Source organism: Pseudophryne corroboree, chromosome 3, assembly GCF_028390025.1.
Source record: "Pseudophryne corroboree isolate aPseCor3 chromosome 3, aPseCor3.hap2, whole genome shotgun sequence".
Taxonomy (NCBI): domain Eukaryota; kingdom Metazoa; phylum Chordata; class Amphibia; order Anura; family Myobatrachidae; genus Pseudophryne; species Pseudophryne corroboree.
In genome coordinates this window covers 229,692,995-229,713,480 of record NC_086446.1, presented here as the reverse complement: position 1 = coordinate 229,713,480, position 20,486 = coordinate 229,692,995, and the positions used below count along the sequence as shown (strand labels likewise).

Below are 20,486 nucleotides of genomic sequence, written 5' to 3'. Positions count from 1 at the left end.
CATGTTGGAGGGTATGCTTTTGGAGTTCCCAGCATCCTCTAGGACGTATGATAAATTAGAAATATCTTCTTTATATTATTCTTATCATTTTTACGGACAAACCCCTGGAGTAAAAAGTCTGACAGGTGAGGCAGTGCCTCCCCTGCCTATCATTTCCACACATCTCTGATCAAAACTCACCAAATTTCCAGCAGTATATACTGCTACACCAGTGTATAATGCCCACATGTGCCCTTTAGCTCATATATTGTGTGTAAACCTGGCTCTGGTAATAGCCAGTGCCTCCTGAGCCATTTACCTCACCGCACGTTCCTGTGACATACATATGATTATACTTGTGCAGAAGTAATTTTCTTTGTCTTCTAAAAAAAACTCCAAGGTATATTTTGCGTCAGTAATGTTAATGTTGACGTGTGAAAAGTACTAACATTGAAGAATGGGCTCAGCACAGGGGTGAAAAAAAGTTGGCAATGAAAAGGTTAATTAAGTTAGTTTAAAACTCTTGGGAGTTGTTTGAATTGTTTCAATTCACCAGTGGATGTACTGTGGGCCTGATTACTGAAGTCATTTGCTAGCTGCTTGCAGTGTATGCTGGAGCTGTTGTCTGGTTTTCTGTCCCCGGGTCAATCATGTAATTCTGGCACCTGGGATAAATCTTTATGCTGATTTTGCACCAGATTCATTTTGAACTGCTAGTTCCAGATTCCTGTGTTCTGTAAATTAGCTGCTTTGTGCCCAATTATACCCCATTCATACCGCTATGCCAGGCCGCACCCGGGATTTTGTACATGGGTTAAATGCCAGCCAGTCAGTGGGTATATTCGCTCACTGCTGCTGCTTTACATAGCAGAGCAGGGGTGAACAGGTGCCACACACCTACGCAGAGTGTACAGTACTAGACGGGTACTAGGAAAGGGCATCATAAGGGTCAGCCTAGTGATTTTCAGCTTTAGACACCCTGGCCTGGGGGCACAGGCGGCACAGGGGGCACGGTTTCCATAGGAACAAAATCACTTTTTGTATTTCTGAGGAGAAGCAGGACTAAATGGCAAGGTGTCTTTGCGTCAGTAAGCATCACGGCCACCTGCAAACAAGTATACATTTAAGTTTTCTACATCTTATGATCATTTGTTATTTTGAGAATAAAGAAAAAACGTAAGCAGTATAACTCACTTTCTTTATTAAAGTATTTATATAAAAAAAATGTTTTTACAAAATCTATGAAAACAATAGAAATAAATAAATAAATAAATAAATACAAATATATGATAGGGGATAAAAGCGTTTGGGAAGGACCTAACAATATAAACTCACATAAGATTAAAAACAATATTCTGCCACTGTGAAAGAGAAGATGGAATGTCTCCAGTGTGTATAGTATAGCTTCTATGATAACCCATACTATTGGTCGATTGTCTGTTTCTGTGCTGCTGCACGGGATTGGCTGTGTGGTCATGATGTTTCCTCATCTCTGGAATCTCTGAGTCTCATTCTTCATGTCTCTGATCAGCCTGTCCGTCTGTCTGGCCACATATTTCATAACTTTCTCCACTTCAATGCTAACAGAAGCCCAGGCGCAGAGACTGTAATTCTAGAAGGTAAGAAGGGAGAGGTGGCATAGGTATGCTGATTGCTGCTCACGTACATTCAGAAGCAGTCCTGTCTGGCTACACGTTCTACAATATAAATTGTATAAAATACGTACACCTTTTTTTAGAAATGTTATGCACCCAGAGTTGGACTGGCCCACAGGGGAGCAGGGGAACTGCTGGAGGGCCCTACTGCCTGTGGGCCCAACTTCTCCTCTAAGGATCAGGTTCCAGACTGTCTTAATTCACTTGAATTATATATTATACATATGTTACATTGTACTGCACATACACATGGTGTATTTTCTACAGTGCATTGCTGTTGTTAATGTGGTACATGTTCATGCATGCACTAGTAGTGTTTACTATATAGTGTATATATATATTTATAAAGGTGCCCAGACCATGCACTTTCTAGTGGTTAGCCAAAACTCAGTGGTTAAAACTTAAAAGCCATACCCTGACTGGAGCCTAGACACATAATTAAACATGTGCACCAACCACTGCATTCCCCCTGGTGGACCCTTCATGCCCCAGTCTGACACTGTATGCACACATTTGCCTATATGTTATCTAATGTATATGTAGCTGATATTATTATGTGTGATTGCAGACCTGTACAGTGTACACATCACAGCTCCTTACTACTGGAGAGGTGGAACAGGAGGCCTAACATCGGCCAAGTTTTATAAGCAGTGTCGGACTGGGGCATGGAGGGCCCACCGGGGGAATGCAGCGGTAAAGGCCCATGCTTAGGGGTGTGGCCAGCTGCCACAGAGGCTTGGCTAACAAGGTATGGGCCCCATGATAAATATATAGTAAATACTGCTAGTGCATGCATGATAATGTACCAGATTAATAACTGCAGTGCAACGTAGATAATATGTATAATGTATAATTCAAGTGCACAGTCTGGACCTGATCCATAGATGAGGAGGAGGGTCCCCAGGCAGTGGGGCCCACCGGTGGTTTCCCCTGTACCCATGTGGGCCAGTCCAACTCTGTCTGTAAGGATGTGTTCATGCAATTTCAGCTCATGTAGACCAGCTGTTATGCACATAACTATTTGTTGGGAGCCCTGTATTTTGCACCGACAGTACGATGGCACTCCTAGGATGATGTCATACACTAGGTGCATATGCTGCAGATGTATAGCTGAACCTCCTGTTTACCTTGCTCTGTACCTCAGCCTATATCTACAAAATCCCCACGATCTATACCTCACCTGCTATCTGTACCATTTTACAATGCTCTTTATTCCCATTACCTATCTGCACCGGTATACATACGATTTACCGGCGGGCGGGATACCGGCTGTCCATATCCCGACAGCGGCATCCCGCCCACCAGAATGCCAACAGCAGTGCTCGGTGGCTCGCGGAACTTGCCACAGGATCTGTTCCCAGTCTATGGGTGTTGTGGACACCCACGAGTGGAAATAGTCCTGTTTTGCCAGGTTTCCGGCTGGCAGCATTGCCGGCTATCTGGATTCCGGCATTGGTATCCTGACCTCCGCCGGCAAATTGAACGGATCCCATCTGCACCTGCTATTTACTCTGCCTCACCCCCTGTAGGCATTGATTTACAATGCTGTATCTTCATTCCCTATCTCCACCTACTTGCCATGCTCTATATTCCTAACCACTATCTGTGCATGTATTTACCATGCTGTGTACTTCACCGCTATCTGAAACCATGGTGCTAATTCAGACTGGGCGATCGCAGTCTGAAGGGCGCACTGCGCATGTGCACCCCAGGAGCCCAGTGAGATGCTAATGGCATCTCTGGGCTGCGATCGGTTCTGCCTGATTGACAGGCAGAGGCGGTCGCGCGTCAGGAGGGGGTGTGCCAGTGGCGTTAGAACGCTGTTGGCGGGGCGCAGTCCAGACAACGCAGGCATATCCGGACTGTATTGGGGGGTTGGGCCGCGGCGGTTGCGTGATGTCACACGCATCCACTGCAACCCGGGACGTGGCGGGTATCGGCATGACAACGCGCAGGAGCTGCACTGGCAGGGAGCTACTCACCAGGTCCAAAATTATTGCCGCCGTGCGATGCTTTTGCACCTGTGCGGGGGTAAGAGGGGGAGGGCCTGACATGCGGGGTGGACTAGCCCTGTGCGTCCCCCTGCATGTCAGAGTAAATGATCGTAGATGTGCTAAATTTAGCACATCTACAATCAGATCTGATCACCCCCTATGTTCTGTACCTCCAGACCTCTATCTCCACCTATTTACCATGCTCTGTATCCCCAGCCCAACCCCTATCTATACCTCTACAGTATTTACTATGCTCTGTCCCTCACTACTACAGTATCTGCAAATATCTAAGCCAACCCCTTTGATTAGGTATAAATGACATGAGCTCTACATACCTCTGTTTTCAAGTATTTATCCATCCTATGGAAATAGTATGTGATTTTCTTTACACTGTTTGTCATCTTTGCCAGTTTAGTTTTTGATTGAATTATCTGTCTGTAGACCTGATTAACAGAGAACATAAACTCTACAATTACAATCCAACTGTAGGTACCTAATGCACCAATGTCAACTCACTAATACTAATGAATGTATTATTGAATAATACTAATGTATTTATTACTCCGCCAATATGTCCTAAGTTCTCACTAATACTCTGTATCCAGTTCTCACACATACTAATGCTCATGATCAGCTTATAGGGTATGCGGTTAAGTTGCCGGTAGTCAGAATTCCAGCGTTCAAGATACTGACGCTGGAATAATCCGACATGGTAATGCCGGTGGCTGGAATACCGGGAAAACAGGACTATTCCCTGGGTCCATGACACCCATTGAGTGGGAACAGAACCTGCGGGACTCTTTGCGCTCGCCCCGCTGCCGGCATACTGGAGGCCAGGATGCCGTTGTCAGTATACTGACGGCGGTAAATCATACTGAACCCGAGTATACACATGGATTTTTAGATCCATACCTTCATGTGGTTACCTCCATGCTGCAAAAGAATGAGATTTTTGCACCACTCCTAAAGGAACTAGTTTTGCACCTCCATGTAGCATGTCAGCACAGAAGCACATATACAGGCGTGTTCCAAATAATGTAGTAAAATACTTCAAGCACAAGCAAAATATGCTTTCTAATAAATACCGTCTCTCTGTCTCATCTATCTTGTGGTTAATTTAAGCCATAAGTGTATGAATGGAATCTGGTATATCTACTGGGGTGGTAGGGTGCACAAGGCACCTCTGATGATTATTCCAATTCTCCACACATTCTAGCAGTGACATGCAGTGAGGTAAATGGCTGGGGAGGCACTGGCTAGTACAAGAGCCAGATTTATACACACACACACACACACACACACACACACACACACACACACACACACACACACATGAACCCGATGGTTCATGTGAGCATTATACAAAGGTGCAGCAGTATATACTTTGTTGCCCTATAAATATGTATATAAAAAGATGATATTTATAAGTTATAAATATGTTCTTTGCATAATTAATTTGCATAAATAATTTTTATAGCCAAAACTCTGGAGGATACTGGAGTATGACAGGTGAGACCCTGCCTACCCTGCATACCTTGACCACACATCAGTTCATTCTAGACTATGGAGGGATCTCTCAAGGGGTGGTCTTCTGTATGCCGAATGTCGGGATCCCGGCGTACAGTATACCGGCGCCGGAATCCCGACACCCGGCATACCGACAACTATTCTCCCTCGTGGGGGTCCACGACCCCCCTGGAGGGAGAATAAAATAGTGTGGCGCGCGTTTTGCGCTCGCCGCGCTGTCGGTATGCCGGCGGTCGGGCTCCCGGCGCCGGTATGCTGGTCGCCGGGAGCCCGAGCGCCGGCATACCGTACGACACCCCTCTCAAGAGTGAAAAATAGGCATACACCTTGACGTGCACTTGGTGGATCATCCAGGTACAATATACCAGCGCAAAAGCCAAGTGACTTGTGCTACGCCTCTATTGCACTTCACAGATGATGTCCAGTGTATTCACACATACTCTGTCCTGTTTATTGTATTGTACAGATGTGTCCTCATACATCTGACCTCAATACGCCATGCAGCGTGAGATGTCCAGCGTGATTGAACAGCCAGGTCCCGTGCAATTCTAATAACATCAGGCGTCTTTGTTTGTCAAAAAAGCATCTTAGTCACAACACAATGCAACTAGGACGCATGAGGAGACAGTGCTGATTAATGTGATATGACACTTGTATATTGTGTGTGACTGAGACTGTATACAGAGCAGAACAGAACTTGTATTGGAAAAAAGCTGCGGCTGCTACATTGTGGCACTTCGTATACAGAGTCAAAGACTCAGTCGCACACAGATATACAAGTGTCATATACTGTATGATATTTACCAGCACAGCCTCCTCGTGCGTCCGACTAAGACGCATTTTCGGCCAAAAAAATGCCCGATCAGCCAAGTGGGGCTGTTTGGCATGACTGCAGCAATGATGTATGAGGAGTCAGGAAACTGCTGTATGTAATACCTACATGCTCTGCCCTGCTCAATAATACTCCATATTCAGTACTCACATAATCTGTCCTGTTCACTTCCAATCTATTTTCAACTGGCACACCCCCTTTCATACTCAACAGTACTCCTTATGCAATACTCACACACTCTGTCCATGCCTGGGACATCGCGGACAGCAAGCTCCTCAGTCTGTCTGTGACATTTCCTTTACTACTGTGATCTGTGGTCGGCATCTTATTAGCAGCAAAGAGTTTCCCAGTGTAGCCAAGGATTATATATAAGGATTCCGGTGACAGCTGTGCCAATAGCAGAGTAATACAGTATTAATAGTATTATTAGTCATGTAGTCCGGACAGTGATTATTAATATTCAGATCCCCCATTTATAGGGTTAGTTAAGATATTGAATTAGTGTTGCATCTCTTTGGCTCTACACATCCATTTCAAAGTAGCATAAGGTAAGAAAATATCTGTTCCATGTGTATCTAACTGTATAAACAATGATATGCGAGAGCTTCTTGTCATTGTTTTCAGAATTAGGGTGTGGAGGTCAGAAATATAGTGAACCCAGAACAGACATAGGGGGAGATGTACTAAGCCTTGAAAAGTGATACATTTCATGGAGATAAAGTACCAGCCAATCAGCATCTAGCTGCCATGTTACAGGCTGGGTTTGAAAAACGACAGGAGCTGGTTGGTTGGCACTTTATCACCGTGAAATGTATCACTTTTCAAGGCTTAGTACATCTGGCCCTTAGTTAGGGGTTGAGATAACATTATATTTTAGATCACAATTTGGGATATTCAGGGGTCACTTTGGTTTTATCTGCTTACATGGAAAAGGAGTATTTCACTTTAGTATAAGGGTCTCTACTCTTGAGGGGACACCTGTGGCTGAAATATAAGATCCAGTCTAGGGAAAGCTAGTTGTGGCTCTGTGCTGTGGTGGCTTCCTATTCTGATGGATTCCTATGAGTGTGGCTTCATGTTACATTATGGCAGCTTTCTGGGGTGTGGTATGACTAGTCATGATGTCGACAGTCATTAGGTCAACATGTGAATGTCAACAGTGTTGAACTGTTGACATGCAGCATGTCGGCATGCTCAGCAAGTTGACTGTGGGTATGTCAAAATGAATCACTATGATAGGTTGACAAAATGAACTGTCGAGAAACTGCCCATGGTGGTCTAGTGGTGTCTCAGCTTCTCTCGGCAGCATCAGATGGAATGGTTGTAGTACTGGCATAACACACCTCTGACAAAGATGTAGGACCCACAGCCTAATGCGTTAGATGGAGTGCACACCCACTGGTACTCGCACGTCACAGGACTTCCTCTGAATTTGGACAAAACCTGAACCAAGCACCTGGACACAATGCATGGATTTGCCAACTTACCAAAAACATCAAGAACAGCACTTGCCACAATTTTAAGCCAAGGGACTCTTACTCCTGCATGATTTACATCTGCTAATTAAGGGACCCCTGCAATTGAGAGTGGTAACTATACACTGCTGGATATTTATGCTTGAGTATCTGTATATATCCCATTATATAGTGGTAACTATACACTGCTGGATATTTATGCTTGAGTATCTGTATATATCCCATTATATAGTGGTAACTATACACTGCTGGATATTTATGCTTGAGTATCTGTATATATCCCATTATATAGTGGTAACTATACACTGCTGTATATTTATGCTTGCTGAGTAACTGTATATATCTCGTTATACAGTGGTAACTATACACTGCTGGATATTTATGCTTGCTGAGTACCTGTATATATCCCATTATATAGTGGTAGCTATACACTGCTGGATATTTATGCTTGCTGAGTAACTGTATATATCCCATTATACAGTGGTAGCTATACACTGCTGGATATTTATGCTTGCTGAGTAACTGAATATATATCCCATTATACAGTGGTAACTATACACTGTTGGATATTTATGCTTGCTGAGTAACTGAATATACATCCCATTAGACAGTGGTAACTATACACTGCTGGATATTTATGCTTGCTGAGTAACTGCATGTATCCCATTAGACAGTGGTAACTGTACACTGCTGGATATTTATGCTTGCTGAGTAACTGTATATATCCCATTATACAGTGGTAGCTATACACTGCTGGATATTTATGCTTGCTGAGTAACTGCATGTATCCCATTATACAGTGGTAACTATACACTGCTGGATATTTATGCTTGTTGAGTAACTGTATATACATACCTCCCAACTGTCCCGATTTTCGCGGGACAGTCCCGTTTTTTGGGGACTGTCCCGCTGTCCCACCCACGGGCCGCAGTGTCCCGCGGTGGGGGGGGGGGGGCAGTTGGGAGGCTCTGTGTCTCGCTGCCCTGCTTAGCAGAGCAGCGGTGAATAGACGCTCTGCGCATGCGCACAGCGTCTATTCACTTGAGTCAAAGGGAGAGGGGGCATGCCAGCGGCTCACAGAGCGCTGGGCATGCCCCCTTAGTGATGAAAACGGGGGCGTGGCTCGCGAACGCGGGTCCACCCGCGAAGCCACGCCCCCTTTCCTTAGGACACGCCCCTTTTTGGGAGCGCACGTGTGTCCCTCTTTATAAAGCCAAGAAGTTGGGAGGTATGTATATATCCCATTATACAGTGGTTACTATACACTGCTGGATATTTATGCTTGCTGAGTAACTGAATATATATCCCATTATACAGTGGTAACTATACACTGCTGGATATTTATGCCTGCTGAGTAACTGCATGTATCCCATTAGACAGTGGTAACTATACACTGCTGAATATTTATGCTTGCTGAGTAACTGAATATATATATCCCATTATACAGTGGTAACTATACACTGCTGGATATTTATGCTTGCTGAGTAACTGCATGTATCCCATTATACAGTGGTAACTATACACTGCTGGATATTTATGCTTGCTGAGTAACTGCATGTATCCCATTAGACAGTGGTAACTATACACTGCTGGATATTTATGCTTGCTGAGTAACTGCATGTATCCCATTATACAGTGGTAACTATACACTGCTGGATATTTATGCTTGTTGAGTAACTGTATATATCCCATTATATAGTGGTAACTATACACTGCTGGATATTTATGCTTGCTGAGTAACTGCATGTATCCCATTATACAGTGGTAACTATACACTGCTGGATATTTATGCTTGTTGAGTAACTGTATATATCCCATTATACAGTGGTAACTATACACTGCTGGATATTTATGCTTGCTGAGTAACTGTATATATCCCATTATACACATTTGGGAAGGCTACCAGGGTTTCTATACTTGGAATAGGTTACATATCCCTTTATATTGCATTGTGGATTGGGCACAAGTTGAACGCTAATCCTGGTACTAGAGGACAGTGGGGCATACTCATGTCCAATTATTTTAATCAACTACCATTGCATTTGTTACTGTGTTGCTCATTTCTGCTACATCTACTGTACAATATAGAAATTGTTTTATCTTGTACAAAATCATATTCAATTACTTTCAGATACTACAACCATTCCATCTCTAATTGACTATTATCAAGTAGAAGCGCTGTTTTTTCTTCCTTTTTTATATAACCATTAATAAATTAACCTGTCCAGAGTACATCTTACAGGTAATAGTAGATGAATATTTGGAATATGACAAAAATTACCTTTATTGTCTTGTTCATAGACTCTGCCAAGTTAAACGTTGCATTTTCCTTCAGACACTCAAGGTATGGGATCTCATTCTGGGGATAGAAACACATCAAATAATATTTGTATCTCACATATGTGATAAAAATCTCTCATTTTATAAATACTGTATCTATACACTGAGTTGTACCCCAATGATGGGACATTTATAGAAGAAGAAATAATGCAGCCATATATAATATAGGGAGTGTTCAGTACTCCTTGCAGAACAATTACTTGTATTTGATTGGACCCTGAATTTGTTATCATCTAGGACATTTCTACTAGTCACAAAGGGCCTAATTCAGAGTTGATCGCAGTAGCAAATTGTTAGTAGTTGGACAAAACCATGTGCACTGCAGGGGGGGGGCAGATATAACATGTGCAGAGAGAGTTGGGTGGGGTGTGTTCAAACTGAAATCTAAATTGCAGTGTAAAAATAAAGCAGACACTATTTACCCTGCACAGAAACAAAATAACCCACCCAAATTTAACTCTCTCTGCACATGTTACATCCCCCCCCTCCCCCCCCCCCCCTGGCAGTGCACATGGTTTTGCCCAACTGATAACAAATTTGCTGCTGCGATCAACTCTGAATACCCCCAAAGTACTCACCATTTTCTCCAGAAGTTTCAGTGCCTCTTTGATAATTTGTCTTTGTAGTGGTAGATCCCTGTAACACTCATGTGATGTTTCTCCTGAGTTGCATAATATGAGGAATAGGACACCCCCCAGAAATGTCCCCAACACCCTGATTGCTGACACACCTGTAAAGAGAGAACATTCTTATAATGGGGACCATGAGCACTGACACCCCTGCAGAGAGATGACAGTATTATAATGAGGATCCTGAGCACTGACTCTCCTGCAGAGAGAGGACAGTCTTATAAGGAAGACCCTGAGCACTGACACTCCTGCAGAGAGAAGGCATCACACGGCTGCCCCGAAAATGGTCCGGACCTGCCCCTATTTTTGCCACACCACTCCCGCAAACGCTTCTGCCTGTCAATCAAGCAGAGGCATTCACATTTCTGAGATGCGATCCCAGTAACATCTCAGTAACGTTGGCTACTGAATAAGACCCATTGTTCTGATTAAGCTATGGCCCATACTGCTGAAGAGAGTGGCAATCTGAGATAGCTCTGACAAGTCTCTTTACACAAATGATTATAAATCATAAACATGCCAAAGCACTTTAACACACAATAATAATATATATATTTTTTTTTTAAGAACTACAGTTGCTGGAAGGAATAACTGTGGTGTGTCTACTACTGATATACAAAAAGATTGGCCCTCAGTAAGGCATACTTGCCTACCCTCCCGGAATGGCCGGGAGACTCCTGAAACTCGTGTGGCCCTCCCGGCCCCCCGGAAGGGTGAACAAGCCTTCCGTTTTCCCTGTCAGGCCCTCCACGCCCCCCCCCCCCCCCCCTCAGCCACCCACAGCAGTGAACAAGTGGGCGGCTGAGGGGATCCGATGATGCGACTCGCGCTGAATCGCGTCATCGTAGCTCCGCCCCGGCTATACATTTGTGCATTTTTTCTTGCCACTGTATAGCTGGGGGCGGAGCCACGATGACGCGATCGTGATGTTACGCCCCCCGAACTGCCCACTTCCCCATCGTCACACCGCTGGACAGTCCACATTGGCTCTGACCATGCCCTCGGATGGCCCATCATGCTGATGGCCATGCCCCCATGCGCCTACAACGCTGCCTCCTCCCGGAGGAGGGGGCAGCAAGGTAGGCAAGTATGAAGTAAGGATGACAGTTATGCCTGCTGTGGTTGAAATGAGTCTGCAGAAGTTTATAAAACAGGAATGTGCATTTAGTGTAGGTAGTCACCTGATATATAACTACATACTGCATAGGGGTCACCAGAGAAGAGGAATGCATATACATTAGCATGTAAGCTCTCACGAGCAGGGCCCTCTTCCCCCATGTGCTTATCCTTTTCTTACTTTAATAATCCTCAACTACCCAAATCTTGCAGTTTTTTGGCCACCTTGGAACTTATCTCTATGTCATTTACTGGTGTAGTTATGCTTAGTTACCCTGTACCTTACTTGCCGACATTCTGGCTGCTCTCTGCGGGAGAGAGCAGCCAGGTCGGCTCAGCAGGGGGGCAGGGGAGGGCTGTGATGTGGGGAGGAGGTGGACCGGAGGCGGGACGGGGGTGGAGCAGGGGCGGGACGGGGGCAGAGTTACAGTGGCACATCCTTTAAGCCACGCCCCCGCTCTGTAATGCCGCAATCCCCGGCATTACACTGCAGGGGGCGTGGCTATGGTGACGCGATTCAGCAAGAATCGCGTCATCAACTGCCCGGACTGCCCACTTTACACACCAAGTGGGCGGATGGGCAGGGGGACCCCTGATTCCGGGGAGACTTGCCTGCTCTTCCGGGGGGCCGGGAGGGTCACCCGATTTTCGGAAGCCTCCCGGCCATTCCGGTAGAGTAGGCAAGTATGCCCTGTACTTGTCCTATATTGTCTTCAACTGTAAGTCACTGTTTTCCTGATTTGATTATGTGCATATGTACTCTGTAATTGGGCGCTGCGGAACCCGTGTGGCGCCATATAAATAAAGGATAATAATAACAATTTGTCAATTTGACAGTTTTATAATTGAATGCAATAATATAACTTACACAAGAATAGATTTTAGCTAACCGTACGACTTATTTTGTACTTGCAAATGAACTCTCAGTAAATCAGTGATATTTTTATTACTAAAGAAGCTCATATTATTCTTTTTTCTTTGTTTTAATATTATGCCATATTTCTTAAAATATTACATTTTAAAAAATATATATAGAGAGAGATGAAATAGAGATGTGAAATATTTAGCATACATAAAGCACAATATATTATTATATAATAAAAGGCTAACGCTGTTCCACACCTCTATGGGGGAATTCAAGTGTTTTGCGTGCCGCTGGCCACTAGATGGCGCCTGATAGAGCACATCCAGTGTTGCTTCATTCGGGAGCACACGGCCACACAGCACACAGCTAACATTACTGTTATGTTGTTCCGTCATTTTGACGGGCTGGTAAGTAGTTAATTCATAAAACTTAAGTCTTTCAGTTATAAATTTGCTTTTGAATATACAATAATAGTGTGAAATAGGTGACGTACCTGCCATGGTGTCTTCTTTTTGAAGAGTAAATTTAGTTTTACATCCATTGCTAAGGTTATATATATTAAGATTATTATGACATCATGAAAATCCATCTTCGAGTTTCCTTATGTTCTCACTGTCGGGGTTCCCTGGTAGTTTCACTTTCTGTTTCAGATCACACAATGTAATGTGGACTACAATATCCTTAGGCATCAGGTCCACAGTCTGCAGTGTAAAATATTTAGAATACACTGTTTACCTCTATCAATAATTTAAAGGTTGAATACTTGTAGAATAAAACATTGTATAGTAACTGAACTGATGTGATACATTTCCAGCTATGCAGCTCAGCTGTATACTACAGTAACAGAATTCACTGTACAGACAGCACACAGTTATGTACTGTATATGTAGGCTTTGCAGTGTCAGTGCTATATTTGTGCATTTTGAAAATCACTATAAATTATTTCTGTAAATTAATCCAGGTGATGTGCTGAAAACCACATGAAAATCATTTTTTAATATATAGTTATAAAATGTAAACTCATTTAGGGGCCTATTCTTTATCCAATATGAGCCCATTACACATGTGGGAATACTAGTTCCTGCGGGGAGGGGGCCTGGGCCCCTACTGGAACCTCACTCCATCAGACCTGGGCCCGGGTAATTTGTACCTTCTCCCCCCCTCTCTTGGCACCACTGCTACTAATAATTGAATTGGCCATTACTAAAAATATGCAGGAACTAGTATTCCCACATGTGTAATGGGCTCATATTGGATAAAGAAGGTTCCGGTATGAATGGTCGACCATGTTATGGTCGACAGTCATTAGGTCGACCACTATTGGTCGACATTGACATGGTCGACATGGACACATGGTCGACACATGAAAATGGTCGACACATGAAAGGTCGACACATGAAAAGGTCGACATGAGTTTTTTAACTTTTTTGGGTGTCGTTTTTTGCGTAATGTGACTGGGAACCCCAATTAGTGCACTGCGTCCCCTCGCATGGCTCGCTTTGCTCGCCATGCTTCGGGCATGGTGCCTTCGCTCCGCTACCGCTTCGCTCGGCACAGATTACCGTTCCAATCGTAGTCCACGTGGATCGTAAAGTACGGAAAAGTTCCCCAAAAGAAAAAAAAGTAAAAAAACTCATGTCGACCTTTTCACGTGTCGACCATTTTCATGTGTCGACCATGTGTACATGTCGACCATGTCAATGTCGACCAATAGTGGTCGACCTAATGACTGTCGACCATAACATGGTTGACCATCTGAACGGATACCCTCCCCCTTACCTGGCAGCAGCAGCTGCAGCTCATCTCCTCAGCCCAGCACACTGTGCTGTGTACTGGGCTGCAGTGGAGGTACTTAAAATACAATTTTTTCAGTATTTTTTTCTAAGGGTACATGACCACACCTCCTGTTATTAGGCCACGCCCCTTGAAAAGTACCTGGGCCCAGCCTGGCTCTCGACTTCCCTGATTAGTGACTCTAGTATTCAGCAAACTCCAAAAACGAAACGTTTCAAAATGTGCTTGTAGCATACTTGCCTACTTTTGAAAAAGCATTTCAGGGAGATGTGAAAGTAACACCTATCAGCGCGGACGTGTACTACTACATGTTAGAGGTGTGTCATAAACATGACTTACATCCAAATGTAAATGAGCCCCAAAGTTAGTAAGATCTGTTTGTTGAAGAAAAGACACTGATATTTTTCAGGAATTGTTCGTGTATTGTGTTTTACAGGAGGTTCCATATATTGTAAGTGGCCGTAGGGATCATTGTGCCTTATAACCAATGCAGGGAAATGGCACTGATGATCCCAGTGCCCCCCCCCCCCCCCCCCCCCTTCCTGGTGCAATGCTGTGATTCACAGATGTCATTTTAGCTCTTTCCCCTCCCAAAGCTCCTGCAAATGATGGCATAACACGAGGGGGCAGGTCATAATAATACAATTTACCTGGAGCCCCAACTAATGCAAATTGAACTAAAAATCTATTCTCATTAGTAGCACTCCTCATATATCGATAAGTGGCAACTCTAAACCAGTTTACTGCAATAGTGAGTTGCAGATAAAATAAAGTAGTGGAAAGTGAAGGAAAATAGAGCGTGTTATAGTGCTGTGGGATACCTGAGACTGCTCCATGAGGCTACAATAAACCAGGGCCAGGAAACTGAACATGGTCAGCAGGTTGTCCAGGTGCCGCGGAGGCTGCGCAGGCCTCGTTTTTTAGGGGGCATTTAAACTTAAACGCATTGGCCGATGACCAGGTCATACAGATGTTCCGGCTAAATAGAAACAACATTTTCCGTCTGTAAGACCTTGTCAAACTGGACCTAGACCCTGAGACAGCACGCTCTTGACCTGTCTCAGGCCTGCACAAACTCCTGGCTGTGTTGCACTTTATGGCTACTGGCAGCTTTCAGGCTGTGACTGGCGATGTAATTGGTATCTCACAGGCCACCTTTTCTAAATATTTAAAGCAGGTGAGTTAAAACATACATACGCCTCTATGTCTAAGTGGTGCTTCTGTTATGTAATATAACACAGTATTGTATTACAGGTTATGACACTCACCTTATATTTTGTAATGTCCACTCAGGTTTTGGATGCTTTGGATACACACATAGATGCCTCTATCTGCTTCCCTACCCAGGAGTCGCAGTGGCATGCAGTCAGGGTAGCTTTCTGTGAGCTTGCTGGCATGCCCAATGTGCTGGGTGCCATAGATTGCACACACGTTGAGCTGAGACCACCTAGGGGCAGGCAATACATTTATACCAACAGACATCTGGCCCACTCCACTAATGTCCAGGTGGTTTGTGATGCAAATCTAAAAATTTTGAGTGTTGTTGCGGGTTACCCTGGCGACTGCCATGACTCCTTCATCCTCAGTCAGTCATCCCTCTTTGATAAATTTGAGGCCGGACAAATGCCTGATGGATGGCTGCTGGGTATGTTCCAAGTTGGTTGTGTGTATGTGTGTTAACCTCAACATCGTCATTATGTAAGATATTTTTTGCAAAAACCATATGTCCTAATGTTGGCTATATCTGTCTTTCAGGTGATGGGGGATATGGCTGCTTCTCTTGGCTTCTTACTCCATTGTCCCAACCTGATTCCCCTGCTGAACACAATTACAATAATGCACATAAGTCCACATGGAATGTGATAGAAAGATGTTTTGGGGTGCTGAAATCTAGGTTTCGGTGTCTGGATAAGTCTGCAGGGCTTTTGTTGTATAGTCCCTCAAAGGTGACTAGGATTGTGTTCTGCTGCTGTTTTCTTCATAACATGTGTTTGTGCCAACATCTGCCACATGTTGAGGAGGAGGAGGCTGATGTTGGTGATGAAGAAAACAGCCAGCAAGTAGAGGAGTTAGAAACATCTGGCGACAGTGTGAGTACAGATGTAGGGAGGCAGGTAAGGCAAGAACTGATTCTGCGTTATTTTACCGGTAAGTCTTAATTTTTCATAATCAACATTGGCTAACCCCAATCCTAAAATATATGTAGTTATGAATTCTGTTTGTGATGCGTTATTGTTTGATATTAGTCATGTTGTTTACAGTTAGTCAATAACATTTTCGTCTTACACTGTCTTTCAATAACAAATTAAACATTACACATATTGCGTTTGAGTAATTTATTACCTTAAACACTTGAATTTGGTTTGTCACAATTCGATAATCTTTAAATATTTGAAAATACTGTATATTTTGATGCAGGCTTGCTCATTTCCTAGGTGTTTTTTTGCTGGGTGCAGAGGATTGTGATGGCACATTGGGCCGGGTTCTGCTGGATCGTCTAACTGGGGAGGTAACTGGGGTCTGGCTAGGTGTGGTTGTCCCTGAGCTTGAGGTTTGTTGCTGGGATGCCAACACATTTATGTTTTGGCTCAGGTTGTTGAGGCTTGCTGTGAGTTGTGTGGTTGCGGCAGTGTTGTTGGCGATGATTCGGGACAGGCTTTCTGTAATTAATTGATTATTTTGGATAATTTGAATGAGGGCTTGTTGATGGCGGTGTTGTTCGTCCATTATTCGCTGAAAACTTGCTATCAGTTGGCTGTTGTCGGCTCTCATCTGCTACATGGTATTGGCCACTCTGCCAAGTTGCACAATCAGTCTGCCTGAGTTTCTACTGAGTCTAGGTAGATGATGGGGCAGACTGGCAAGATATTGGCTGTGTGTGTTGAGATAGGCATAGTTGTGTGCCTGTTGTGTGGCTCAACTGGACAAAAACTCTGGTCCCATTTGTGGCTGGGGTGGTGTTGGGCTCAATTGGGGTGTGGGGGTTGTTTGGGATGGTGGAGATATGTCAGCCGGCGTGGTTGGCTGGTTATTCTCAATCGCTTGCTGCAAGTCAGTTTCCTGCTGGGTATCCTGGGGCATGATGTCTGGATCTGTATGGGGTTGAAGACAGCCACAATTTAGTTACTGTTGTGCTTCTGGTTTGTTTCAGCTTTACGTCAACATGCATTACTTCTTAATATGCATGTTGTAAATTATAAATAGAGTGTGGAATAAACTTAAAATATTATTGTACATTATTTTAGAAACATGTGGCTTCTTAGGTACACTACTCATTTCATCAATTATTTAGGTAAATGTTGGACTATGAGACATACTTAATGTGCTAACACGTAGAACTATAACAAATAAAAATTCCACCATTTACATATTATGTTTGTAGCTTCCTTTGGGCAAACAAACACAATACATTAAATGTGTTGAACAATACACTCATACATTGTTAAAGGCTGTCAGTGTTGCCCAGGAAACTTTTAAAAATATACTGGAAATAATTTTAAAATAAAATATGCGGGTAAATTTACTAAGGTGGTAGATTTGTAGAACTGGTGATGTTGGCCATGGCAACCAATCTGATTCTACTTACCATTTATGTAGCTGCTACTAGCAAATAATAGATATAATCAGATTGGTTGCTATGGGCAACATCACCAGTTCTAAAATTCTACCACCATAGTAATTTTTCTCCATGGTTGGCAGGAGTGGGCACACCTATTTAGCGCATATTGTTAAGTTGAGATGTGAACAACGAAATAATGCTTACCATGGGGTCAAATTACTAAAATGGAAGTTAGATTTAAGATGGGATGTTGTCCATAGCAACCAATCATATTGCAGGGATTATATTCGAGAAGGTGCTGTATTAATGTGACGTAGAATAAGATTGCTAGCTATGGTCAACAGCACATCTTAAAAAGAACTCCCATCTTAATAACGTTACCCCCATGTGTTTGCTGGTGGGGATTAATACAAGGATGAGTGTGTGTTTTTGGTTATGTTTTTTTGGTGTGTAAAAATACTGTGTTATTTTTTTAATATTGTATTTTTATGTTTACTCACCAGACAGCTGAGGAGATTGTGGTTCCTCGCTTTGTGGACTGGCTGGACTGGCCAAAATGGCTTCTGGTGGCTGAGCCAACACAGTGGAGATGCGCCGTTGTGGTGGTGAGGATGCGGGTGTAGATACCGCCTCAAGACGCCGTCTCTTGCTAACCATCTTCTGGAGACTGGCAGACCCCTGTGAAGGTCGTATTAGTGGAGGGTGGTGCGATGATGAAGTTCCTATGGGATAATATAAAAATTATAATTCTGTCTTTCTATGTGTTTGCAGATTATGTGTATACACAAAATTCTTACCTGCATCGTCAGCATCCGCATCTCTTGGCAGTGTGGTTTGTGTCCTGGCTGTGCTGGCTCTCTTTCGTACTGTAGAAATATGAAGATTGTCCTTATGAGCATTATATTGTGATTATATATTTAATCAAAAACCTTATTGTGATGTGGACATATGAAGAACATTATGAGAAGTAAACAAAACTTTGGTTATGCTTTTCTGGCTGACTTCATTGGGTGTGTATACTTTAATTATGAACCAATTACAACAACCAATCCATACCCTAAGGTGCAGAATTCACAATATTATACAACTACAAAACCAACCGTGGATGTTTAACACAACAAGAATATTAGTCTGTAATTAAAAATTGATTTGTGACAAAAATAACTCACAACAACCAAATATAGTATAAAATAAAAATAAAAAATATATAATCTGCGGTAAAAATCACATCATGCACACAAAGGCCTACCCAGAACAACATACAATAAACATAACTACATTCAACTAAATTGACTTAACATTCAGGAAAACACACTTCATTTAAAGTCACCCCCAAAATTTTTTTCAAAAAGGCAGCAAAAGGGCCAGGACAACTGCTAACTTCACAATACAAAGGGAAAAAACATAACTATTTATGTATAAAACTGCATCACCAACACATTAGAACAATGAACCAACTTACAATCAGAATTAGGTAGAATACATTTCAGACAACTAAGGACAAAGCACATATGTTAAAAAAAATAAGATTTTACTTACCGATAAATCTATTTCTCGTAGTCCGTAGTGGATGCTGGGACTCCGTAAGGACCATGGGGAATAGCGGCTCCGCAGGAGACAGGGCACAAAATAAAAGCTTAAGGATCAGGTGGTGTGCACTGGCTCCTCCCCCTATGACCCTCCTCCAAGCCTCAGTTAGGATACTGTGCCCGGACGAGCGTACATAATAAGGAAGGATATTGAATCCCGGGTAAGACTCATACCAGCCACACCAATCACACCGTACAACTTGTGATCTGAACCCAGTTAACAGTATGATAAACGCAAAGGAGCCTCTGAAAAGATGGCTCACAACAATAATAACCCGAATCTTTGTAACAATAACTATATACAAGTATTGCAGACAATCCGCACTAGGGATGGGCGCCCAGCATCCACTACGGACTACGAGAAATAGATTTATCGGTAAGTAAAATCTTATTTTCTCTGACGTCCTAGTGGATGCTGGGACTCCGTAAGGACCATGGGGATTATACCAAAGCTCCCAAACGGGCGGGAGAGTGCGGATGACTCTGCAGCACCGAATGAGAGAACTCCAGGTCCTCCTCAGCCAGGGTATCAAATTTGTAGAATTTAGCAAACGTGTTTGCCCCTGACCAAGTAGCTGCTCGGCAAAGTTGTAAAGCCGAGACCCCTCGGGCAGCCGCCCAAGATGAGCCCACTTTCCTTGTGGAATGGGCTTTTACTGATTTTGGCTGTGGCAATCCTGCCACAGAATGTGCAAGCTGAATTGTACTACAAATCCAACGAGCAATCGTCTGCTTAGAAGCAGGAGCACCCAGCTTGTTGGGTGCATACAGGATAAACAGCGAGTCAGATTTTCTAACTCCAGCCGTCCTGGAAACATATATTTTCAAGGCCCTGACAACGTCAAGCAACTTAGAGTCCTCTAAGTCCCTGGTAGCCGCAGGTACCACAATAGGTTGGTTCATGTGAAATGCAGAAACCACCTTAGGTAGAAATTGAGGACGAGTCCTCAATTCCGCCCTGTCAGAATGAAAAATTAAGTAAGGGCTTTTATATGATAAAGCCGCCAATTCTGACACACGCCTGGCTGAAGCCAAGGCTAACAGCATCGACACCTTCCATGTGAGATATTTTAAGTCCACAGTGGAAAGTGGTTCAAACCAATGTGACTTTAGAAAACTCAACACCACATTG

At 43.4% G+C, this 20,486-nt stretch overlaps 1 protein-coding gene across 3 annotated transcripts in view; it reads right to left on the bottom strand.

Moving 5' to 3' along the window:
* Window positions 1–1,231: 1,231 nt before the first annotated feature.
* IFNE (interferon epsilon) overlaps window positions 1,232–20,486 on the bottom strand; it is an 88,323-nt gene continuing 69,068 nt past the window's right edge. For 2 of the 3 annotated variants that reach the window (XR_010243661.1, XR_010243660.1), the window contains exons 2-4: window positions 18,563–18,631; window positions 18,266–18,487; window positions 16,528–17,298 (exon numbers count right to left, since the gene is read on the bottom strand). Coding sequence is in view for 1 of the 3 variants with exons in the window: in XM_063958881.1 (XP_063814951.1) it covers window positions 1,466–1,591; window positions 3,964–4,071; window positions 6,222–6,374; window positions 9,744–9,821; window positions 10,381–10,532; window positions 12,906–12,912 (624 nt within the window). In the remaining 2 variants the exon portion in view is untranslated. Of the gene's footprint in view, window positions 1,592–3,963; window positions 4,072–6,221; window positions 6,375–9,743; window positions 9,822–10,380; window positions 10,533–12,905; window positions 13,114–16,527; window positions 17,299–18,265; window positions 18,488–18,562; window positions 18,632–20,486 lie in introns of those variants that run through there. The other variant, XM_063958881.1, reaches the window with a different exon arrangement.